The sequence below is a fragment of the Lasiodiplodia theobromae genome (genome assembly GCF_012971845.1).
Source record: "Lasiodiplodia theobromae strain AM2As chromosome Unknown scaffold_17, whole genome shotgun sequence".
Lineage (NCBI taxonomy): Eukaryota > Fungi > Ascomycota > Dothideomycetes > Botryosphaeriales > Botryosphaeriaceae > Lasiodiplodia > Lasiodiplodia theobromae.
In genome coordinates this window covers 748178-772436 of record NW_023336377.1, presented here as the reverse complement: position 1 = coordinate 772436, position 24259 = coordinate 748178, and the positions used below count along the sequence as shown (strand labels likewise).

The following is a 24259-nucleotide window of genomic DNA, read 5'->3' as shown; positions in this document are numbered from 1 at the left end:
AAATCGGTAGGATATCGAGTGCCGTATGGCCCGAGACCTTCTAGTCGAGGAGCCACAGTGGGAATAGCTTGAGACGGAGCTGAAGAGAGCCGCTCCTGGATTTGAGGTATGGGGTCGCTTGGCTGTCTATACTCGCGTGTTTCAACATCAACACGCTGAACCTTCGTCTTGAGTCTTCTCTTTGGCTTGGGCGGAGGTTGGGAAGCTTCTCTCTCGACGCTGGGAACAACGTCGGTCGGTGCGGGATCAAGGCTCGGTAAAGGTGCGACTTCATCATCATCTTGGAGAAATCTTTCTAGTCGGGGATTGCGAACCCGACCTGTCCAAGCGTCCCGAAACTGAACTCGATTAATGCTGTCGTACATGCGGTCCAACTTTGAAAGTTTTCTGCGAAAAGCAGCCGCACGATCTCGTGACTCATGCTCGTTTTCGGATCTCTCCAGTTGAGCAGTCTTGTACTTTGACTGCCCTGACTTTGGTTTTAATGATGTAGGTCTGTGTGCAATGCTGATTTTTGGCTTTGGTCGGCGAGATTTGGAAGGCGTCGGTGAAGTATCTCTGGACAATACCATCGGGTCGAGCCTCATCTGACGCATCCTAGACTGACCAGCGTCGTTTCCATCGCCTTCTGTGCCGGACGCTTCATCCACCCTTCTTGAATCATTGTTTCTCTGAAGCTTCTCAGGTTCCGGCAGATGTTGCTGATGAGACTGACCCTGTAGATTGGCAACCCGATCGTATAGAGGTGGCCGTACCGTCCGAGGGTTTGCACCGTCCCTCGTTGAACGCTTCACTCTACCCGCACGCCACTCACGAAGTGCAAGGTTTGCGTCTTCAGTATCAGCTTCAGTCTGCAACCTGATGAGCTTGTTGGTTGGACTGTGTCTGCCTTTGTTCGGATGCCGCCGCGCTTGACGAGCAGCAATCTTGAGGAATTGGGGAACCTTTGCAGACTCCTCATTATTGAAGATCGGGGCATCAAGAATGCTCAGTTCCGGCGCTCGACTTCTAGGCACACGTTTCGACCGCTGTCCATTGTTCGCTTTCTGCCTGGATTTCCCGCCGCGCGCAACCTTGGAATGGGTGGGGCGCTCTGATCGGTCAAGTTGATGGGATTCTGCCCGGATAGCCATAGAATCCGTTAGCTTCAGCTGCCGCTTCTTCCCAGTCTTCTTCCTCGCAGTGTGTCGTGAAGTCGAGGGTAGCATCGGGTCAATCCAGTCATGTTCTTGGACCTCAAAGACACCCGCCTCTTCAAAGCTATCGGCAAATCCGAGGTCTCTTTCAAGATTACGTCGTGCCTGGGGAACGGTGGTTGAAGCCGAATCAGCACCGGATTCACTGTGATCATCCTCGATAGTGATCGGTCCAGCATTACTTTGCGGATTGGAAGGAGCTGGACTGGCGCGGCGAGACGCCAAGCCTGATGTCGTAGTTCTTCGGCGAGTAGAAGCGTCGGAATCCCGTCTGTCGCGACGCGATGGACCTGAGGACGGCTTTCGGACGGCTTGAGCCTGCTGGTCAAGCCTCAACCATGATGCAGGAAGAACGCCCTTTATCCGTTTTCTTGCTTGTCTTAGGCCTTGATCTTGATCCTCGTGTACCTCATCTTCCTCATCGGAGGAGTCAGAGGAGACAACCGTGACAGAAGCCGTACGCTGGAGCCCGCGATGCCGCGAAGTACTGATAGGGGGTTCGTCATCAGAGTCGGAATCTACTCGTCTTGTCTGAAGCGGCTTTCTCGTAGATGACGTAGCTGGCGTTGGAGGTTGTGGCAGCCGAATTGGTGATAAGTGTCGCAGTCGTGGAGGGCGATGAGGGTGTCGCAACTGCTCATTGTGATATGGAAGGGTTTCAGAGGTGGGCGGGGAGGGTGGCACGTCCAACACTGCGTTGGCTTGCTGTATCAGGTTCGTGCTGGTCTGGGGCGGTTGACGTAGTGAGCTACTCCTGTTGAGTGATCCCTTCTTGGAAAACGTATGCAATGTCTTCCGCCGCTTGAAGCCCTGCTGGACACTGCCGTCGGGTTTCTTGCGCAACAGAACACTCAAATCGGGGAATTCGAAATCTTCATCATCGACGTTCATGCCCATATCGTTTGGATCAGCCCCAAGGCTTGGTTGAACTGGAACCGATGTTGCCCGTTCGAGGTTAGGCGGTGAAGACGGCAGCTGAACAGGTGAACTGTGTCGTACACTACTCGATTGAGTGTGATCAACCACAAAATCCCTGTCTTGAGAATCTAGCTCTTGGCTTTCTCCGTGGCCCATTCCGTGCTTCTGCCCGTGATGCCGATGATGCTCTGGAGCAACGTTCACAGGCTTCAAACCTCTGGACTTGAGGTTCTGTTTGTACTTTTCAGCTTCCAAGAGATATGGATGAACCTGTATGGGGTTTCGCTTTCTCAATGCTCGTCTCATCTGAATCTCCTCAGCAGTTGTTTCATCCAGATTGATTGTTGCCCGTGGAGGTATCATCACTCGAACCGACTGCTGAAGTCCATTACTGGTCTGGCCTGGCACCTCTCGCCGCGACGCAGCAAGTGGTGGCGATGATGTCAAATAGTCAGGAGGCTCGATGTCAGACCTGGCGTCACTGAGAGGGCTCGAGAAAGCAGAGATATTGTCTTGCTGCAATTCGTCCACGTCATCATCCTGGCGCACCGGCGTCACAGGCCTCTGAGGCAGGATTTGGGGGACGACTCCCGGGGTAGAGGTCAATTGGTCATCCGAAAAGAGTTGCGTAGCGAGAAACCTGCCCGAGAGCGCATTCGTGGAGCTCTCGGTGGCAACATCGGAGCTGGGGTGACCGGTGATCCGGGCCTCGACCGAAGAAACAGGCAGACGTGTGTTGACAGTGTGAGAGCTGGGATATGCGTGGGGCCCACACTGCGGGGAGAGACCGTTCGCTTTGGTGTCCAGGCGCAAACGGGGTTCTTCGAGTAATCCATTTTGCGAGCTGTCCAACGCAAGTTCATCCTGGCTTCCCAGTGGGATTTCGCCCGCGCCGTTTGGTGCTTCGAATTGGCCGACCTGGGGATATGTCGTCACCTCGGTCCCCCCAACAGGCACTGTCTCTGCCTCCGGCGGCTTCGGTGTGGAGGAATCATCGAGATCAAGGTCTTCGTCCTCATCTGAGTCCAGGACATAGCCTTTGATCCGCCACTGCGACATGAGTGTCGATGGGCATAGCGGTTGGCTCACGGGAAGCTGCACGGCAAAAGTAAGGAATGTGTTGTTGTACAGCAGGCGGAGGCAACCACAACCTAAAGCCGCGCCGGGGTTGACGCGCGACGCGAGAACGCGTCGTCGCACTTCCGTTATCGATAAGCCGCTGACTAATGCACCTGCCCGTTTTTCGAAAGCGTCACTACAGCGACAACGTCACTTCATCTCAATTATTGCAGCAACATGTCGAATCTCAACAGAATAATACCCTTGATCCTCGTGACGGGCGTAGGAATCTGGAATGGTATGGCTTTAGCCAATTCACCCAGGTATCAGAGCAGGTGCTGATAGGACGGCGCAGGCATGTACGTTTTTAAGCCTGCCTTCGAGGAGCAGAAGGAACAAAAAGACAAAACATTCGAGAAGCAGCAGTACGTATACTATAGCTTGTGTCAAATGCGCACGGTTTCTGACGCAAATCAGCGGAGGTCTAGAAAGCGGTGAACCCAAAGAATCAGCAACACAAGATTTGGGCGCAAAGACCCCCGGTGCCGATGTAGGCGTGCAAAAAGCAGCGGAGACACTTTCCCAGCAGACCGCCGCCGCAAAAGATGCCTCAGGCTCAAACTCATGGTTGAAAGGTTGGGGCTTAGCCTGGCCAGGCAGCAAAGCAAACAGTGAGGCGGAGCAATCCAAGTACGACGCACCAAAACCTCTAGGACCGCAACCATCAACGCGCAAAACTCAAGAAAAATCGGAAAATTAGCAAAAGGAGGACTATTAGGTGTCTGAATATTTTCCCTGCTGTCTAAATATATGAAGAGTCGACTTCGAAGCACTCTCTCGCTAATGGCTATCTCTGTCACGTGCTCAGGGGAGACCTTCACCGTCTATTGTAGCCAACCTCAGAAGGGCTCCGAGACCTCCATCGTGAACACAGACACCAAGAGTCACTTTCGATCGCTTTCCTGGAAGTTTTATGTGTTGGCCGCTGGGCCGTTTGGGAGCTCGGTGTGTCAGCTGATTACGCTGCTCTGGAGGTGCACTGCACTATTTCACCTCCCCACAAGTCATCCTCCGATTCACTCAGTCACACACCGCACGAAACTACCCACACCATCAATTGAACATCCCGAATCTTCGATGCAAACACTGAAACAGGTTGTTTGAAATCATTTCTCTAATATCAGCGCTCCTACGCGACCCGAACTCTTCTGTCGCCGTTCATCTTCGGCCTATGACTGCAACCGCTTCGACGAGAGCTTGGACAGCAGCATTTTGAAGAGAGCACGCTCCTCGAGTGATGCATCAGGCTTGACAGAGCCTGAGAACACATTGTACGTATCCAGCCGTCATCGCTGCTCTGCTTGTCCATCAAGCCACCCAATGCTGCCTGAGGGACGTCTCGAGTCCTCTGGCTTCTTCACCCTATCGAACGATTGTTCCAACACGTCCACAGTGCTTTTACCGGGTTTTCGTTGCCTCGGGGGTCCAAAGTAGCCGAGACGAGAAGAGCCGATCAGTGCCAGACGCGGGTGGGTAGGTGAGAGGTAGGAGGTGCACCAGCGGGAGGCCGCCAAGACCAGACCTCGCTTCCCACCTTATAAACCCAGCCCTCCCCCTCGACCCTCCTCTTCCTCTTCCTCCCACCACCTGCCACACCTAATCAACTCTTCCCGCTATCCACCTCTTGTCCGATAGCGTTCATCCTGGATTGCCAAGACCTTCCAGGTTCCTACACTATTGCGGTTGATGCTCTTCCTTATGGGACCTTGAACCACTGTCGCCGGGTCACATGCCTACCATGCCGTCGTCGCTACCGCACCGGGCGCATAAGCCCTCTATGCGCGATATCTCTCACACCCAACACACCCTTCACAGCGCACACGACTTCGGCATTGAGGCCGCCCCGTCAGCTGATTTCCTCCTCTTCCCAGACAAGACTGCGACCATGTTGTCGTCCTGGGCTCCACCATACCCCACCATGCCATCCAATGGAAGAGAACTTGTGCACCAACCCCGGAACCTCCCACGAGGAGTTGAAGGCGTAGCCATGCCGCCGGGCAGAACGACAAGCCCCAAAGGATACGCACCATCGCCTGACTCACGACAGGCCGGGACCAAACTCACTGCAGCGTCACATCGTCGCGGGCGGAGCACCGGGTCGTTGCTCGGTCATGCTAAGCATGTCTCGAAACCAAAAGGAATCAATGCCGTCCGAGGCAACGAACCTGGCCACGTGATGTCATCTCGACCGTCATCTCGACAAGGTTGGCACTTGCCGACTCTCGACCCTCCTCTTGCAGCTCCCCACGACGTCGAGTCTGGCTATGCTCCCGTCCGATCATTGTCTGGATCTCAAAGCCCATCGTCCCAGATCGGTCATGCCGAACCTGGGTACTGGGTCTTCTCGTCGACACAAGCAGCGACGAACCAGTCACACGACGATAGTGACAATGACCCTTCTCGTTCGCCTCCTCCTGCCCCGAGGATCGAGCGTCTTCCAACTCCTGACCTCCCACCAGCTGAGGCTCTTTCATTCTGCAACTGCTGTGCAACGGCAGACGCAGGCCACCATGAAGCTTGTGCGCTTGTCCGGAATAGGAAGTTGCAAAGAAACTTCGACCTTCTTGGTGTCGGTTCCATGTTTGATTAATTTTACTTTTCCTGTGTATAACGGTACGGCGTTGGCGTTGGTGCGATACGTTTCCTTGAATGAGGCGGACACAAGACTGACTGGTCTAATGGAAGTCGCGAATGACAGTAATGAGAATACGAAAACAGGGTGGAGATACGTTGGTTGTGGGGGTTACACAAAATACTTTCCTTGCTAGTCGACCCAGATCTCGGTATTAACGTACGAGAAGTCGAGGTCCAAACAAAGAAATCTTCCATGTGCACACAACCAGACTTTGGTGAATGTCAGGCCGTAGGAATGGCCTCTTGCTTTTGACATCACCCCTCGTGTCTGCCTGCTTTGTTTGTTGCAATACGACTTCGTGATGAAACAGTGCCACTCATACAGTCTGGAAAACTTCATATCCATCATGATCGTCCTCTGCGGTAGCGAATGGAGTGGGCACGTTCTGCTGTGCAAATCATGGGATGCTTCAAATTTTCTTAGCCCATCTCTTTACGTCTTTCCACTGTCCACCACGAAGTATTTGCCGGCTTTGCGCTCGGCATGAGCAAGCACATCCCAGTCTTCGGCGCCTTTGGTGTCCACAGGACCTTCTTTCCTCTGAATCCTCTTATAATGCTTCCCGCGCACCTCTTCCTGCTCTAGAGCCTTTTTGAGAGAGCTAACAGATATTTTATTCTCATCCTCAGCGGCGCGTGTCTCGTCTCGAATGGCCCGTAGCGGGGGTACGCTTTTTGTGTCGACTTCTTGGATGGCACGGACGAAGTGGAGCTGCGACCGTAGGGTCTGCAGCATTTTTGTCTCCTCTGCTTCGTCCTTCGGCTCAGGTAATGCGGAGAGATTGAGGAGGTGTCGCAATTGCTTAGATGTAATGGTTGGCGCATCGGCGGTTTGAGCGTCGGCAGGAAGCAGCGTCTTGACGGACCATGTGGGTTCGGACAGCAGGGCTTCGATGTCTACGGCGGTCTTTGCGGAGGAGTGCCGCAACGTGACCAGTGGTATTACGGGTCGTATAAGCGCAGAAGCTCTTGCGCATCTCGCGGTTTGAGCGAGCGGGCGTATTCTCGACATTGGTGCTGCGGCAGCCGAGTTAGTATTTCTTGAGGCTCGGTGTTGTGCTTTTTTGGGCAAAACATGAATAAGAAGAATGGGCGGTATTATTCGTACCAAATTCGCGAGCTCCACACGCCGTTTGGAGTCGGTTTCAGCAATGTGGTATGTTTAGCCGGATGATGTCGTCGGAGAGATGAAGTCGGCGGTCTTATCGATAAGCAATGGGTGTCGGGCGTGGAACAAGTGGGCTGTGACTGCCGCTGCCTCGTAATGGTTCCAAGAACAACACCGCCCCTCAGAACCACACAACGACTCTACTGCCACCACCCGCCGAATTCTCAGAACATTCCCCCTCTGACAACACACGCATACCACCCTTGACGCTCTCCAGCCACCATGGCCACGCAGGACCCTCGCGCGCTGCTCCAGAAGGTAGAGAAGTCACCTCAAAGACCGGCTCGGCGCATACTCACAGCTTTCCACAGGCCGAGAAGGCAGTTGCCTCGGCCGGCTCAGGCTTCAGCTTGTTTGGCGGTCGTCAAGAGAAGTACGAGAATGCGGCGGAGCTGTACATCCAGGCCGCGAACGCCTTCAGAATGCAGAAGCAGGGTGAGCTGAACCCCGCAGCCTGCCCGAGGCGCGAATGCACGGCACTAAGCAACTGTTTCGCACAGGCAAGGAGGCCGGTCTGGCGTTTGAGCGCGCCGCTGCGATCCAGCAGAACAACCTGAACGAGCCCGATGACGCGGCGAACACCATGACCGAGGCCTTCAAGACGTACAGGAAGACGGACCCTGAGGATGCCGCTCGTTGCCTTGACGTCGCCATCAATCACTATACTATGAAGGGTAACTTCAGGCGGGCGGCTACGTGGAAGCAGAACATTGCGGAGCTGTTCGAGGTTGAACTTGGCGACCAGAAGCGCGCTATGGAGGCATATGAGACCGCTGCCGGCTGGTATGAGCAGGACAATGCCGAAGCGTGAGTTATTTCCACCGGGCTTTCGGACCGATCATTGGTTGACAATGCTTGCAGGTTGGCGAACAAGCTGTTCCTCAAGGTCGGCGATCTCGCGGCTCTTGAGGGAGACTACTACAAGGCGATTGAGAACTTCGAGCGCGTCGCGAAGTCCAGCATCAACAACAACCTCATGAAGTGGTCGGTCAAGGAATACTTGCTGAAGGGAGGCATCTGCCATCTGGCAACCAACGTAAGATATTAGACTGTGGACCTGGCGCGATGAGTACTATACTGACATCACGTAGGATATGGTTGGTGCCAGGCGGGCACTGGAGAGCTACCAAGACCTTGATCACACCTTCGCGTCACAGCGGGAGTGCATGCTACTCAATGACCTCGCTGAAGCGGTTGAGGCCGGTGACCAAGAGCTTTTCTCCGAGAAGCTCTTCCAGTTCGATCAGCTGTCGAAGCTTGACAAGTGGAAGACGACCATGCTCCTTCGCATAAAGAACAACATCGAGAAGCAGGAAGAAGACTTCTCGTAAACGGGCAATCAGATAGCCGCGCCGAGGTAATCTCATTGGAAGCACGTTCTTGAATACCAACAAAGACGGGCGAATTGTCTATTCAGTTAGGGCAGAGTTGTGGACAGGCGTTTTGCACCTATTGTTCCAGTGCGGGAATACGAATACATGACTTTGCATACAGCACCTTCAGTATTGCGTACTCAATTTCACCAGCTAACACCGTTGCACCAAGCATCACACGTCTAGAATTACATGCATACGGAACGCCACAAAAACGAATTTAAGTGATTTAGTCGCGAGGCTACTGTTTGCTCTATCCCCATACACGGTTAGCAAGGGTGGAATCGAGACGATCTTCGTCTAAACCATTTCGGGAGGAGTGAGGATTGCTCAGATCATGCTCAGGAATACTATTTCACTTATTTGGATTGGGTCAAGTATGGTTGAAATTCACTATGTTTATTCTCGGGATGGAAACAAACCCCACTGATAAACACAGAAAGCGAGGTGTATAGTGGCCCAAATCCGACTTTGCGGTGCTTTCCCTACCGTTTCGACTGGCTCATAGTGCTGGTAATCCTCCGTTAGCGTAGAGCTGAAACATTTCTGAGGGCCTCGTCATCATCGTGACAGCAGTGGATTCCGCAGGACCCTGCATGAAGCAGCCAAGCCATATACGTCATAGTAACTCATGGAGCGTGCAGCAACGCGTCCTTGCTTCACATCATTCAACAAGGGCACCATTTCCAATTCTAGCCTTTTGAAAGCTTCGTTCGAAACCCTTCCAAACTATTCAAATCACCGCGGTGCAGAAAATAGTTCCAACTTCAACACCAACCATGTCCAAGATGCTCTCAGGGCACATGCCCTGGTCGCACCACGATGAAGAGCAGAAGAAACCAGACGACCAATCGCTCATCACGGTGCTCGAAACAGTAGAGCTACGCAGCGAGCTTACTCTCCTACTCGCCAACTGCCTCGAGTCCATGCGCGCCACCATCACCGACGCCTTCGACGCCCGCTACACGGGCAGCGACGCCGCATCGGACGCCGCCGCCGCACTGCCGGACCTGAAGGGCGACGATGCACTCCGAAACCCGAACCTGGACGCCGGCACCGTCGACGTCGAGGCGCTGGACAAGCAGCGCAAGGAGCGCGAGCGCCGCGAGAAGGAGCTGTCGGCGCCGGCCATGCGCGAGCTCAAGACGGCGGCGCTCGGCTTCTTCGATGACTGGCGCGACGCGGTGCTGGCGCGCGTCGGCGAGGTCGTCAACTCCAAGGAGGCGGCCAAGAGCCAGAAGAAGGACGCCGCGGCCAAGTCGGAGGCCAAGCCGAGCACGAGGCAGCGGACGCTGTCGTCGTCGTCGTCGAGCTCCGCGCCGCCGCCGGATGAGGCGGTGGGCAGGGCGTTGAAGGAGCTGTACCCGCCCATCGAGACGCCGTTGGTCGAGCTGGAGAAGGAGAAGAGGGCGTTGGTGCTGCATTCGATGCTGCTCTTGCTGTTGAGCTTGGAGCATTATTCGGCGCACTCGAGGATTCTGCTGCTGTATTTGACGAGCAGCTTGCGGCTGGATATTGAAATCTTGACCGACGATGAGAAGAAGGTGGCTAGGGGCTTGTTGGAGGCGGCGCACAAGATGTCTGCGGAAGAAGAGACAAAAAAGAAGGCAGAGGAGAACGCTACAAGCCGGAAGTGGAAAGTTGGCCTGGCTTCCGTCGCTGGTGCCGCTGTCGTGGGTATCACTGGTGGTTTGGCGGCCCCTCTGTTGGCGGCTGGATTAGGTATGTTAATGCTGATAGAAAGCCACCCCATGATCTCAGACACACACGGCTAATAAACACCCAGGTTCCGTAATGGGTGGACTTGGTCTTGGTGCCACCGCCGCAGCTGGCTACTTGGGAGCGGTTGCTTCCAGCAGTGTCATCGTCGGCGGCCTTTTCGGGGCCTATGGAGGCCGTATGACCGGCAAGATGATGGACCAGTACGCCAAAGAGATCTCAGACTTCGGATTCGTTCCCATACAAGAATTCCACCGCCCACGCAAACTCGACAAGGAGCACCGGCGCCTACGCGTCGCGATCGGCATCTCGGGCTGGCTGACCAACAAGGACGAAGTCGTCGAGCCGTGGCGCGTCATCGCCCCGTCAATCGAGGGCTTCGCGCTGCGCTACGAGCTCGAGGCGATGCTGAACCTGGGTAACGCACTCATCGGCATGGTTAAGAGCGCAGCATGGAGCTACGCCAAGAGCGAGATCATCAAGCGCACCGTCTTCGCCAGCCTGACGGCCGCCCTCTGGCCCATCGGCCTGCTAAAGATCAGCCGCGTCATCGACAACCCGTTCAGCGTCGCCAAAGCCCGCAGCGACTTGGCCGGCCAGGTGCTCGCCGATGCCCTCATCAATCGCGCTCAGGGCGAGCGTCCTGTCACCCTTATCGGCTACTCGCTCGGCGCCCGTGTTATCTACTCCTGCTTACAGTCCCTCGCTGAGCGTAAGGCTTTCGGCCTCGTTGAAAGCGTCGTCTTGCTTGGCGCGCCGACGCCGTCCACGGCCGCTGACTGGCGCCGCATGCGCAGCGTTGTTTCCGGCCGCGTCGTCAACGTCTACTCAACTAATGACTACATCCTCGGTTTCCTGTATCGTACGTCCAGCATTCAGTACGGTGTTGCGGGCTTGCAGAAGGTCGAAGGAGTGAGGGGAGTCGAGAACGTGGACGTCAGTGATATCGTCTCTGGCCACACGCGGTACCGGTACTTGGCAGGCCGAATTCTTAAGAAGATCGGCTTTGAGGATGTTGATATCGAGGAAGTCGAGAAGGAGGAGCAGGAGATGCAGAAGGTCGAGGAAGAGGAGAAGAAGGAGGCTGAGTCACAGGAGAAGACGACTACTGGAGACAGTGGTGAAAGCAAGGATGCGGATAAGGAGGCTGAAGATCTGGAGAAGGAGGTTGAAAAGAAGAGTAAGTTGGGTCTCATGGAATGGACGACTGAGAAGCTCCGGCTGGGCGGCGGGAGCGGTGCAGGCAAGGGAAATGAGAAGGTTGAAACACAGACGGCGATTTGAGAGAAAACGGAAACAGGTACATGATGCACCATCATAATTAACGTAGACACGAGATATAATGAGCACAATTCATGCCTTGAGCCGGAGCTTCGGTTACTGGCCATCAATTCTAGATGAACAATGACCAAGGAGATAGGGAAAAGTGAGCCGATGTATGATGGTTGGCCAAAATATGTCATTGATGAATCGCTTCCCAGCTTGCCTCCTTCTGTGTCTTCCTGAACGCCATCTTCGAGTAAATCATACAACCCCATGTTAAACCTGCACCGGATTACCTGAACTTGCTGACAATAACCGCAATGATGAGAAGAACAAGAACAGTGATGATTGCAATCGTAATCACCCGATTCGTAGCCATCCTGGAAACAAGATCGTGTCAGCAAAAGGGTCGTCGAAGCCAAAAGTCAGGTCTAGGGCGACAGTACCTACGGGCCATCCCCCTCAGCGTCTTAATACTCCTGTCCGTGTAGCCCTCACTCTCAAGCAAGTTTTGCCTGGTCCTCTCAATAGTCTCCCTCTGTGCCGCGAGGTCTGCCAACGTGTTCCGGCCGATATCCTCAGTCTCCAGAGCAATGCGGTGACTGTCCCTCAGACGGCCGCTGCTGCGCTCCAAACGGTCGGTACCAGAAAGCAACTGTTGACGCTGCTCGAGCTGGTCATCAGCCGTAGGGTTGTCCGAGTAGCGGTTGCCGAACAGGGCACGGCGGTCAGAAGCCAGCGACGTCAGCTTGCGGCCCAGCTCATCGACATCCGACTGCAGGTTGCGGAAGCGCTGGTTGATCTTGTTCTTGGCGGGCGCGGGGATGTTGGGCTTCTCGATGCGCATTTGGTCGATCTGGGTGTAGGAAGGTGTTCATTAGCTTTGGCCCTTTCTTCCTGCTCCCATCTTCGAGTCTTACCAGCTCCTTCGCCTCCTCCAGCGCGCGCTCGGCCTGCCGTATCGCGGCTTTCCTGGGCTCGCCGGACAGCTCGGGAATTTGGTCGAGCTTCTGCTGGAGGTCCGCCTGGACCAGCTTGAGCTCGGCTTCATAGCTGGAGAAACGCTCCGAGCCGGCCTCTGAGTCCAAAATGTCCGTCATGGTTGCTGTTTTCGATGCTGCGTCAAACTAGGCTAGCGGGAAACCGTCGCAGTCCGCTGCTATTGGGACAAAGAGTGTTCTCTTCTCGGAGTGGCTGGTGCCTGGTGTGGAGGTGCGCCGGTTACGCAGTCGGTGGAAATGCGGTCGTGAGTCGTTAAAAAGTCGAGCGCTCGAGAGTCCAGCACGAGCGCAGCCAATAAACAGATGGCGGGGGTATCACGAGGTTGCCAGTGGGGTCGTCACGAAGCGTGGTTGGCGAAGGTCGAGCGGTGGCCGAGCGGAGGAGGGTGGAATGTCGCCGCGGCCGGAGTTGCTGGCCGTTCCTGGCTTGGGTCTTGGCGCTTTCCCAGCCATCGATCCCTGCCCGTGCATTGAAGGAACCCCCTGCTACATTCCGCTTTGCGATCGTTTTAGTAGTGTTGCGAGTCTTGCTTTCGCCGAGCTTGAACCTTCTCTTTCTTTTCAACTATCTCAGGCCGGCGCTCGTCTATTCTTTGATTCTGCGATTGTCTGTCTCTCAGGTCTCATAGCCGGATGATGTCAGCACCTGCTGCTTCTGGAAGTCAAGTCCACTTTTGATCGCAAACAACCACGAAACATCAACACCATGGAGAAGAAGAGGATCGCAGTTGTGGGCAGCGGAATCACCGGTATTGGTGCTCTCTATGCCCTTCGAAATACCCCCCACGAAGTGCACCTCTTTGAGGCTGCCGACCGTCTAGGCGGTCACACCAATACGGTGCAGTTCAGTCATGAAGACCGCAAGACTCCGGTCGACACCGGATTCATTGTGCTTAATACCGCTACTTACCGTAAGTCGATCTCCTTTGAATGGACCAACTTTTGTTAACCTCTTCCAGCAAACTTCATCGCATTCCTCAAGGAGCTCAACGTTGAGACGGTGGAAACTGCCATGACCTTTGGCATCTCTCGTGACGAGGGAGCATTCGAATGGTCCGGAACTTCGCTCTCTTCCATCTTCGCGCAGCGTGAAAACCTCTTCCGCCCTTCCCATTGGCGCATGATATTCGACATCATCCGCTTCAACCAATTTGCTCTCAATCTTCTCCAGGATGAATCCGGTGTCGACCTTGAACTCAGCATCGGAGAGTATCTGGATCGAGAGGGATATTCTGCCAGCTTCAGGGATGACTACTTGATCCCTATGACTGCCTGCGTGTGGAGCACCGGTGCCGATAAATGTGCTCTGGAGTTCCCTGCCCTAACCTTAATTCGCTTCCTTTGGAACCATCACCTCCTAAGCACCATCAGTGTACGCCCGCCATGGTTGACAGTAAAGAATGGCTCCCGGTCCTACATCAATGCAGTTATGCGGAACTTCCCATCTGACAGGGTTCATCTCTCCACTCCTGTCAAGAGCGTAACAAATGAGGATGGCAAGGTGGTTGTCGAACTACCAAACGGCCAACGAGATGTCTTTGACGACGTCATTCTAGCATGCCACGGGAACCAGGCCCGAGACATCATCTCCTCGTCTGCTACGGCTGAGGAGAAAGAGATTATGAGCGCTTTTCACACATCTCCCAATACTGTCTTCTTGCATTCGGACACCGCACTCATGCCCCGCCGCCAGGCTGCTTGGTCTTCCTGGAATTACCTCACGACGAGCTCTCCTACGGCACTAAGACCCAGGGTTTCAAAGAAGGGCTCTTCGTCTGGTGCGCTGAGCACTGTGTCTTTGACATACAACATGAACATCCTACAGCACATCCCGGTATCCGAGTACGGCCACGTTCTCGTCACCATGAACCCGCCACACATGCCAAGACCTGAACTTACGCAAGCAGCCATACAATATGCACACCCGCTCTACACTGCTGCAGCGGTCAAATCGCAGGAACTACTTCCTACGATCCAAGGCAAGAGGGGCATCTGGTATGCCGGTGCGTGGACTGGCTATGGTTTCCACGAGGACGGGTTTTCGTCCGGGATAAGGGTGGCCTGTGAGGGCCTGGGTGGTGACGTGCCATGGGAGAGGGTCGAAACGAAGTTTATCAGGGGAAATAAGCCTCACTTCACAATGAAGGATTACGTCGTTCGCGTCTTTATTACTATCCTATTGATATGGATTAGATTGGTGGAGACTGCGATGGCACGGTTTGGGATTTGGCAGCCTAAGACAGGAAAGGGGAAGGTCGCATAAGTGTTCAGACGGAAAGACAAACCAGTACAAAGAACCTAGAATCTCTTTCTTGAATTCGGAAGCGTAGTATCATATTCATATCTCTTCCTCACGCCCGTGCACTTCATACCATCGATCCCTCAAGTCTTCTAAGTACGGCTGATACCCTGTACGGACAAGCCTTCATCTGTCAATGGATAATTTGCTGGTGATGGTGTGCTGTATCCACCAGTTAAATCCGGGCGCTCACGGCGTGATAAGGGCACGACCCTTACACGGGGCTCCCATGATGTAGCTGCTTCGGCAACGTGCGGCTGTTCTCGGCGGTGAAACTGACCCAAAGTATCTACCTTGGGTGTGTCAACGCTTGCTGAGCCCCCAGATGCTCTTGTAGGGAAAGTGGAAGCATGATTATCAGATGACAATTTCCTGAGCATCTCAGCCGTTCCCAATATCCTGGCAAGTCGCCTGTAGTTGTCGGAGAGTGGTCACTGTCTCTTGCCCCAATTCTTCACCACCACCAGCTGGCTTGTTGAAACGGCCGTATCTCAGATCACTAAGATCGCCAACAATACCCTTGAGGTCTTCCAATACGGCCTCAGTCTCTTCCTCGATTTCCGCGATTTCCTCTTCAATATCCCGCTCAGCTTGTTCCATGTCCTCGATGACCATCTCCGCTGTCCGCTTCTTCCGACGGCCGGTAGTAGCGCCAGTGCGTCCGTGGAGGTCCTCTTCCATCATTACATCCATCTCTTCTCCGCGCGTGAGACCGGCCGCAGCGCTGTCGGCAGCCTCATCGCGCCTCCTCGCTCGTGCGACCTCGCGCGCTTGCCGTTCGCCGCGTTTGCACTCGGCGGCAATGTTGCGCTTCACGTCATCGGTATCAATGGCACGTTGGTGCTGCAGCTCGCGGTACAGCCTAGGGATGGCGGGATTGGACTGGAGGGCGCGCGGGAAGAGGTCGGTGAATTGGCGCAGGGTGATTATGGTCTGAAGCGGTGCGGGAGGAAGTAGGAAGCTGGAGAGGATCGACGACTCGCTAGGCGCCATGGACGCGACGGAGAGGAGAGGTGCGAGGGCAGTTAACACCGTAGGTCCGGGTGTGCGGTGTGTTAATGACGCGTTGTTGGTGGACGCGCCGTGGAACAAGCGAGGAGTCGACGCGTCGGGGCGACAAAGCCGGCAACGGGTCTTTCTTCGCTCCTTCCTGCGCACCCATACCCATAACCACGTGAACGCCGCATCAAGACCCTGCTTCCAAACCCCCCTTCCGACTCGCTACTGCCTTGCTGATCTTGCCTCCCGTCAACTTCAACCTCGCGCCACCCCTTCGCACGCCCGATATGGCGCCTGCATCGCAGCCTATGTTCGCCAAGGACGAGAAGGCGCTGTGCTTTCATCACGAGCTTCTTTACGAAGCCAAAGTCCTCGACGTGAAGCTGGTAGACCCCAACGACAAGAAGAGCGCGTACCAGTACAAGGTCCACTACAAAGGCTGGAAGGCCACGTAAGTACGCTCTCTTTCACCGGTCCCGTCACCGCTCCATGGTCGGCTGCCGCGGCGGCTCCTAGTCCTCACTTCACGGCTGCTCGCCGACTATTGCCCCGTTCGCTTGGAACAACATCCGTTCCCGTCCGCTGCACCGCTCTTGATGTGCGAGTTCCCAGCTCTCAAACCCCATTCACCGCGGCTTCACTTCCGAAAGCCTTAGCATGACGCTCCACTGTGACTTCGACGTTGCTGACAAACGTGCTAGTTGGGACGATTGGGTTCCGCAGGATCGGCTGCGCAAGCTGAATGACGAGAACCGCGAGCTAGCCAACAACCTCAAGAAGGAGTTGGAAGCCATGCGTCGCGGCTCTCAGGCCCAGAAGTCGGCCTCTACTTCGCACAAAAAGAAGACCGAAGCCGGCTCCGCACGCGGCAGCGAGGGCCGCGAGACGCCTGTGGCGTCGACCAGCCTGGCAGGCCGCAAGAGGGGCAGGGACTTTGAGGTCGAGAGGGTAGGTCATCTCACTTTCGCTTCACGTCACTTTGCTTTGTACTGTCCGCGGGTTCCGTCCTGTTGTCGCCATTGTTTAATTGTACCTATTTTACACGTGCTTCTTTGTACGCTTGCGCCGTTCTTGCTTCCTGCTCTTTTGCTCTTCAACCTTTCAACCCCTTTTTGAATCTCGGTCTCCACCCAACACCACCATTGGTTCCCGCCCATCCTTCTGCAACCGATGAGGGAGTTGGGGTCTCAGCCATGAGGAGTTCTCGGCCAGGGAGACGGCCTGCGAAGAGAGGAGAGCGCAACCAGGGGATACAAGCCCCCAAGGAGAAGGCTGCTCCAAAGAAGGCGCTCTCACGGGGGAAAAGGCCGCCTCTAGAGAATAGGGGCAAAAAGAGAAGGAGACAAGAGCAGGAGAACGAGGCCAAACCAATCGAATGGCCAGCTGAAGCGGGAAAAGTCATCAACCGCCAGCCTGCTACGGCCCACTCGACCGTCCTTAAGAACTGCGACAGGTCCGAGATTGGTGACCTTCATGTACTTTATCTGCTTTATTGTTCTACACTGCGTTCAGCATATTGCACACGGACTCCTGCTAATACTTGTACAACAGGAAGAGACTTTCCGCACCAGGCCAGCCATTCGCCTGCACATGCCCGACAGGCTCAAGTCGCTTCTGGTCGACGACTGGGAGAACATCACCAAGAACCTTCAGCTCGTCAAGCTTCCAGTGGCGGTTTCGGTCAGCACTATTCTCGACATGTATGAAGAGCAGGAAGCACCCAAGCGTGTGGCAGGTAGTGCCGAAGCCGACATCCTCGAGGAGATCATTGCCGGTGTCAAGGAGTACTTCAACAAGGCGCTTGGCCGCATCCTCCTGTACCGCTTCGAACGCGACCAGTACCTGGAGATCTACAAGAAGACGGAGAGCCCCACCGATGACCTGGCGGGCAAGACGATGAGCGAGATCTACGGTGGCGAGCACCTGCTCCGACTCTTCGGTACGTGAAACACCATGATTGCCTCCATGAAATCATCAGGTGTGGCAATGTCGCTTGATGCTTGGCAGGAAGTGCCGCTGGGTGATTAGTTATTTCCAAGTGCCAAGGCTGACCAATTGAGCAGTGTCATTACCGGAGCTCATCGCACAGACGAACATGGACCCCCAGTCTGTGAACCGGCTCCGCGAAGAGCTAGTGAAAATCACCATGTGGCTCAACAAAGACGAGACGGTGTGCAGGGTATTTGTGTCAGAGTACGAAACGGCTGATAGCGAGTACGTCGATAAGGCTAAGGGCGATGAGAGGCGTTGAGGTACCAAGCGGCAACGGTTGGAGCGTGCTTTCCAGCACTGGTCATTTCTGGTTTTCGTGGAGGCGCATTGGGCGTTCGCGTGGTAACTGGGGCCATCTGGTGGACAGTGAGGGGGGTCCACTGGTGATGGACACGATTTGATTTCTGAGTTTCCTCTTCCCCGAGATTTTCTGCAGAGGCCCCTGCCCGGTGGCGTGGAATTGGGTCCCGTTCGGCAGCGTGCACGGGCTTGGCATCACGACAGCTCTCTCCAACAGGCTTCGTATTGTTTGGGCTGGATAACGGGAGGCTCCGGGCAGGAGTGAAGGAGAAAAAGTTACACCAGACTCTTCTAGGCGGCATTGCGGGCTTCCAGGCGGGTTAGGAACCATAGTTGAGCAGAAACGTAGCTCGAATCCCCATACAAGATGCAACGGCGGTACTGGGCGCAGGGCGCAGGCCCTTGAAAGCCACAGGGGAGCACGCACGATGCGGCTTGCAGCGGTGCAGCCGGTGGTTCGTGTCGCGGCGAGGTATCCGCAGGCCGCGCTTCCCCGGGGCTGTGAGGCCGGCTTGGGCATGGCGAGCAGCCTCACGTTTTGGACGCAAATTACCGAGGGGGCGGGTAGGGCACTCGCTACTGAGGCAAGGGCCACAGGGATGCGGCGGGATGCACAGCAGGCTGGACTCGGAACCCGGCGATCGTTCGAGTCTCGAACAGACAAAGACAAGACACAGGTGCCGCATCAAGGTAAGCACTCAGCATTGGTTAGAGGCTGTGTTGGAGGCGGGCACTACTCTTGGGGCGGCGGAGAAACGCAAGCAGGCGTTGCGAAGATTCGCCGTGCGCTCTGGACTGCCCGCCGGGTGTGTGGGCCGGATGCTCTGCGACGATCCCGCATCCAAGTGACGTGGGTGACATGCCACTGTGACCAGCGCGCCAGGCTGGATTCGGCCGACTCAGTCTCCGCTTGCGCTCGCAGACGCCTAATCATCCCGCCATTGAGCTTCACAAAACCCCCCGCGCCGCGAAATCTACCCAGCCCATGATCCGCGGCGCGCTTGCCTCGACCCCCCAGCTCCCGGCGGCCCTTTTTCAGCTGCCACACCCCGGTCACGTTTCCTGCACGCCTGCCGCCACGCATACCGACCCGACGATCTACTATTATTATTCAGCCCTCTGCCCGTGTCTTCCCTGCACCTCACCAGTCCTTTATCTTTTTTCCTTGCACCCAGCGAGCACCAGCCCGCTGCTCCATTCCCTCTCCGGCCCATGCTACCATGAACTTCTCGTCGAGTCCTGAGAGCCAATTTCACGCCTGCTACTCATAGCCAACCTCGACCCGAGTCCTCGTCACTCGCTCTTACCCGTCTCAACCCGCCTCCCTCACTCCGCCCACGATGGGCCTCCCGCTCAAGGAGGAGGCATGGATATGGTACTCACTCGTCATTTTCGTAGCCGCCGCCCGCTACGCCTCGCGCATCCTACTGTTCCGCGGCGACCTGCGAAAGCTACAGATTGACGACTTTATCATAGCCGTGGCCCTCTGTTCTTACACAACTTTGATTGTGACCATCAACATTGTCGCCTTTACTGAGAGCAACCTCCTGCCACCTGGATTCGACGAAAAGGATCTAACGCCCGGTGACATTGCGGAGCGCAGATTCGGCAGCAAACTCGTGCTCGTTGTCGAACAATGCCAATGCGTGACCATTTGGGCGGTCAAGGTTGGTACACCGCTGCGGAACTGGACGCGCACTCGTCCGGATGCGATAGGCAACCACCGGCGCCAATTCTCATTCTGGCGAGCGCTGCAACCCCACACGCACCTTCGTTTAAAAAAATTTATGCTGACCCCGGTCACAGGCTTGCCTTCTGATCATGTATTATCGCCTAACGTAAGTTTCCACTCTTTATCTTGGCGCCAATGCTGACGTTTGCTGCCTTAGAATCGCTCTCAAGGAAAACATTGCCGTGAAAATCCTCTCCGTTTACGTTGCCTTTGGTTTCGTCTTCATGGAGGTCTTCTACTTTGGAGTGTGGTGCCGCCCTTTTTCCAATTACTGGGCTGTTCCGACGCCAAACACGCAATGTAACGCTGCGACCAATCACCTCATCACGAACGCCGTTTTCAACATTTCCTCGGACCTGTTCCTCCTCATCCTGGCCCTGCAGATGATCGTCCGGAGCCGCCTCCCGCTGCACCGGAAATTAGTCGTCAGCCTGATTTTTGGCATTGGGGTCTTTGTGATCCTCGCGTCAATATTAAACAAGTACTATTCGTTCACAAATCCGTTCGGTGGCTTGTGGACGTACTGGTACACTCGGGAAAGTAGCACATCACTCCTGGTGGCCAATCTCCCGTACACATGGACGCTTCTCAGGCGCCTATTCAACCTGAGGTCATTCGATGGGCGGACTTCCGGCACTGGGACCAACACAGAAAACGGGTCCCGCTTTACCTACCACACCAGCCGCACCGCTCGCGCCCGTCACGCATCTGTTCAACCTGACGTCCTCAACAAGTCTCCAGTCTGCGCCCCAGCTTCTGCATTAACGACCCCTAATGGGAAGGTCATGCGCCGTTCCGACAGCCACACTGTCACGCGCGGCTTGGTAGACTATGCAAACCGCCGCCTCAGCGGCGCCCCTACGATGGGCGCTACGAGCACCCTCGACAGCAGCCGCAGCTCTGCCGCCCGCTCCGAAAACCTTCTCCTCAAAACCTACCCTAACAATCACGAAATCTACGGACGCGCCGATCAAGAGGCGTTGAGCCTCGACCCTTGGGACCTTGGAATCGACCTGGCCAGCAGCATGGCGGAGGCCAAGGAAGAGGACGAGTATCCGTACAAAGGCGACCAGAAGGATCGCGAACAGCTGTTCAATGACGCCTACAGGGATATCGATCCCACGCGGCTGGGACTCGACAGCGCCCACAGGGATGCTGCCGACCTCCGCGCGCTGGAACGCGCTCTGCTGCGAGGCGAATCGTGGGATGAAGAGGCTGAACTCGGTGGCGATGATGGCGTTGCCTCCACAGTTGCACCACCGCCCCCGAGATCCCGGTCCACAAGTCGGCCAGGCAGCTCCCAACAAACGACCACTACCACCAATCCATCAAGTTCACCGACTAGCAGTCCAGTGAAAGAGTAGGGATTACAGTTGCTCTAAATTGTGCAGCGAGGTGTCTGGTGTTGGTGCTCAGACCTTCTTATTATTTTTCCTATTTTCTTATCGCTTTATGCCTTGCTTTTCAGAGCTACGGCGCAGGAGGTTCTGAGTTACTGTTTTTCCTTTATTGTTGATGATACCCTGGGTCCCGGGCTCCTACTCTGTTCTCTTTTATTTCCTATTACATGACCTCGAAGGAGGGAAACCCGAGTTGGGCATTTGCCCCATCTCTCTTCTACCTATATTCTAATCCATGATGAACTGAAATGACAGCCTAGAGAGACAGAGTTCGGAACCCTTGTACATACAGAGAGACGCTTGTATAGATGTATTCTAGATGACAGAGAGACGACGGAAGAGCACAAGAGGGTGGGGTAATGACGATTTCCAAGAAATCCAAAAAAGCGAGGGCAAGACACCAGGCGGACTATTATCCGGTAGATCACACAAGAAAACTTTTTCGATACGAACAGATGTTGTAAGATCATGACCATCGTGATGAGGATGTGAGTTGGTGGCTGCTGCTTGGGGTAACCCGGGGTTAGCAGATCGTTTCGGATGTGATGTCATCGCGGCCCGAAATGAGGGGGGATTTCGTTTTTCTTTGCAGAAGATCTGCTCCCACCCTCGGTCAATCCGGGTGTCCGGCTGATGAGAGAAAAGATGGCATTTTGTTTGATGTGCATGTGGGTGGGTGGGCCGCCTGATGTCGATGAAACAATATGATGAAGGGGGTGGGTGTTTGGGCGTTTGGTCGTGTGGCGCAGGTTTCGAGGCGCTCTGCCACACAGGAACACACACCGTCCCAAGCTCCTCCTCCCTTTAGGCCTCCCTGACGTCGAAGGATACGTACTGTTGTGCATCATTGCTCGCTCTTCTTGTCCATCCAATAGTTTGATTGCTCACCTTCTGCCTTATTCGTGCTTTTGCCTCCTCCGAGTTCTGAGACCAGATGACCGGTCATACTGTACTGATCAGAACGGGGAGCATCCACCAATCGCCTATTCTTGCCTCCAGCCCAGACTCGGCAATTGCAGGAAAAAACGGTACCAAGTAGTGTTGTGCTATCTTGGCGCATATACACACTCGAGTACAAGGACTGCTCTGGAAGCTGACATGCCGCAAGCCATTCCCGCCTCTTAGTAGTTTGTCGTACGACGTCTCTTGGGGTGTGAGAACATACGTGTAAGTGACGTGGAATCCTTTTCTCAGATGGTGGAATGCCTGAATTCGACACGGAACGTCGGCATCGGGGTGAACGATGGGTAGTGGTGTGATTAAACCCTAATAGGCCAGCGCAAAGTGCGATGATTGTTGTTGAGACTTCCGCCAACGCACCAATCTTCAGTCTTTTTTGGCATCTTGGCGTCTGCGGGCGTTTCGGGGCGCGCGAGGCGCCCGCGCTGTATATCCGAAAAAGACTTTTCTGACTTTCGGATGTCAGCTCTTCCTCTCGGGCGGACTTTTTTCGCTGAGCCCTAGTCCGGGGGGGAGAGGTCTTGGGTCGTCCGTAGCTTTCCGCACCCACCACCCTTGCTTTGGGGCTTATACAACGGGCGCACGGGCAGGATTCTTGCCCCCAGGACAAAGCCACCGTTACACCGTTCGTTTGCATCCTTGGCTGACAGCCCCGGATCTAGTGCGATGGTGCGGTGAGTGTGTGTGGGACTAGCGGGCTGGTCTGGTCTCTTTGTCATACTTGAGGTTGGAGCAGCGTGACTTACACTTCATCGAGCCTCAACATCGTCCCCGTCTCAGACATCCGACAATCTTTTGCACTTGATATATCCAAAATTTCCCTTCGTCTGCATCAAGCACCAGCTACCATCAGCAGCTCAGCTGACTCATCCTCATCTTCGATGGTCTAGTGGTCATGATTTCCGCTTGTCAAGATGTATCTTAACAAGCGCGGGAGACCGGGGTTCGATTCCCCGTCGGAGAGATATACCTTTTTGCCATCCCGATGTGCTGTTGGGGGGCTATGCAAGGACATGGGTGGTGTTGAGCAAACCTTTGCACGGGGCGGAGTCGGCACGGCTCGGGGCGGGTTACCGGACTCGGCATTCCGCCGGCCCGAACCTTAGCCGAACCCCGATACTCGCCGATGCTCCCGACGTTGCAGTCCCCTCTCGCAGCCGATGGCTACGTAGTGTGGATTTGTTTTCTTTGCTCATGTCATGGGCAAAAATTCTACATACACGTCCGGACGATAGCTTCAGCTCCCCCCATATGTAATTTTTCTTTTTCTTTTTAAAAACAAACTAAGGTCTATGTTCTGAGGCCCTACTATTCTTCGCGCTAGCCATCGACTGCAGCACCGCTTTGTATGTTTGGTGAATATCCAGGCACAGATCGATATTAAACGGGTTACCCTACTTTTGCTTGGCTTGCTTGAGTGGTACTCTTTTTTTTTTCTTTTTTTCAATCATCAAACGCAAGCGCTTTAGCCCGGCAAATTTATGAAGTAGACCACACTGAGCCGCTTCTAAGCTACTTACTTAACGCTTGGTAAGCTACTTATACATAACCGAAATGATCACTGAGACGAAGAATTGCAGAGACGTGCAACCCCCACATCTTCTCTTCCGAAGTGGACGACAATTCGATGAAGATTCATGGTCAGCCTTGTGCGAATTCAGGCGCCAGTACACAACAGATTGCGCTCTGCAGCAGCGTTACAACGAGCTCTTCCAGCACTACTCTTCGCAGATCCTGGAACATGGCAGACCATTCCGTGGCCGATATCGTTGGTCTACGTTATACATCGAGGGGCTGCTTAGGAGGATACACCGAATTGATGGTATCGAACTGGACATGATTCGTGATGCAATGGAGCACGCCATCAACGAAGTGAAGAGAGGACTTGGAGAGCAATTGCATCGACTGCACGAGTCTAAAAAACGAAGGCAGCTTGAACCCCATCAAAGAACCCTGCTCGACGACATTTATTGGGCATCAATTAAAGCGGATCTTCTCAACATGCCCATAACGCTGACGAGCAATGAGGCAGAACATGCGGTTACAGAGGGGTTTGCGATTGTCCAACATATTGAGGATAAGCATCAAAGGACTATGGTCCACATAGCAGAACCCCTAGCAATTGATGCAGCAGTAGACTACCTCCACAGCATACAGCCTACCTATGAGGCAAAATTATGGCAGGA

General features: G+C 54.8%; 9 protein-coding genes across 9 annotated transcripts; 5 read left to right on the top strand and 4 right to left on the bottom strand.

Annotated features, from left to right (window-relative positions):
• Nucleotides 1–1576: 1576 nt before the first annotated feature.
• LTHEOB_6164 (Methyl methanesulfonate-sensitivity protein 22) lies at nucleotides 1577–3173 on the bottom strand (the record flags this gene model as incomplete). Its single annotated transcript, XM_035515390.1, has 2 exons — nucleotides 1577–1683; nucleotides 1949–3173. The coding sequence occupies 2 exons, from the start codon at nucleotides 3171–3173 to the stop codon at nucleotides 1577–1579; spliced, it is 1332 nt and encodes a 443-aa protein (XP_035373295.1).
• A 3127-nt stretch (nucleotides 3174–6300) lies between these two features.
• LTHEOB_6163 (uncharacterized protein) lies at nucleotides 6301–6879 on the bottom strand (the record flags this gene model as incomplete). Its single annotated transcript, XM_035515389.1, has 1 exon — nucleotides 6301–6879. One exon carries the CDS (start codon nucleotides 6877–6879, stop codon nucleotides 6301–6303), a length of 579 nt encoding a protein of 192 aa, XP_035373294.1.
• A 378-nt stretch (nucleotides 6880–7257) lies between these two features.
• LTHEOB_6162 (Vesicular-fusion protein sec17) lies at nucleotides 7258–8366 on the top strand (the record flags this gene model as incomplete). Its single annotated transcript, XM_035515388.1, has 5 exons — nucleotides 7258–7293; nucleotides 7347–7470; nucleotides 7536–7842; nucleotides 7897–8071; nucleotides 8127–8366. 5 exons carry the CDS (start codon nucleotides 7258–7260, stop codon nucleotides 8364–8366), a joined length of 882 nt encoding a protein of 293 aa, XP_035373293.1.
• An 821-nt stretch (nucleotides 8367–9187) lies between these two features.
• LTHEOB_6161 (uncharacterized protein) lies at nucleotides 9188–11411 on the top strand (the record flags this gene model as incomplete). The annotated part of the gene is made up of 2 exons (XM_035515387.1): nucleotides 9188–10130; nucleotides 10195–11411. 2 exons carry the CDS (start codon nucleotides 9188–9190, stop codon nucleotides 11409–11411), a joined length of 2160 nt encoding a protein of 719 aa, XP_035373292.1.
• A 271-nt stretch (nucleotides 11412–11682) lies between these two features.
• LTHEOB_6160 (Vesicle transport v-snare protein) lies at nucleotides 11683–12490 on the bottom strand (the record flags this gene model as incomplete). The annotated part of the gene is made up of 3 exons (XM_035515386.1): nucleotides 11683–11770; nucleotides 11837–12246; nucleotides 12311–12490. The coding sequence occupies 3 exons, from the start codon at nucleotides 12488–12490 to the stop codon at nucleotides 11683–11685; spliced, it is 678 nt and encodes a 225-aa protein (XP_035373291.1).
• A 607-nt stretch (nucleotides 12491–13097) lies between these two features.
• On the top strand, nucleotides 13098–14654 carry LTHEOB_6159 (Amine oxidase; the record flags this gene model as incomplete). Its single annotated transcript, XM_035515384.1, has 2 exons — nucleotides 13098–13302; nucleotides 13351–14654. 2 exons carry the CDS (start codon nucleotides 13098–13100, stop codon nucleotides 14652–14654), a joined length of 1509 nt encoding a protein of 502 aa, XP_035373290.1.
• A 417-nt stretch (nucleotides 14655–15071) lies between these two features.
• On the bottom strand, nucleotides 15072–15683 carry LTHEOB_6158 (Kinetochore subunit Nkp2; the record flags this gene model as incomplete). Its single annotated transcript, XM_035515383.1, has 1 exon — nucleotides 15072–15683. The coding sequence occupies one exon, from the start codon at nucleotides 15681–15683 to the stop codon at nucleotides 15072–15074; it is 612 nt and encodes a 203-aa protein (XP_035373289.1).
• A 293-nt stretch (nucleotides 15684–15976) lies between these two features.
• LTHEOB_6157 (Histone acetylase complex subunit mrg15-2) lies at nucleotides 15977–17940 on the top strand (the record flags this gene model as incomplete). Its single annotated transcript, XM_035515382.1, has 4 exons — nucleotides 15977–16140; nucleotides 16391–16637; nucleotides 17241–17628; nucleotides 17753–17940. 4 exons carry the CDS (start codon nucleotides 15977–15979, stop codon nucleotides 17938–17940), a joined length of 987 nt encoding a protein of 328 aa, XP_035373288.1.
• A 1381-nt stretch (nucleotides 17941–19321) lies between these two features.
• LTHEOB_6156 (Family decarboxylase) lies at nucleotides 19322–21077 on the top strand (the record flags this gene model as incomplete). Its single annotated transcript, XM_035515381.1, has 3 exons — nucleotides 19322–19648; nucleotides 19788–19819; nucleotides 19871–21077. 3 exons carry the CDS (start codon nucleotides 19322–19324, stop codon nucleotides 21075–21077), a joined length of 1566 nt encoding a protein of 521 aa, XP_035373287.1.
• Between the last annotated feature and the right edge of the window lie 3182 nt (nucleotides 21078–24259).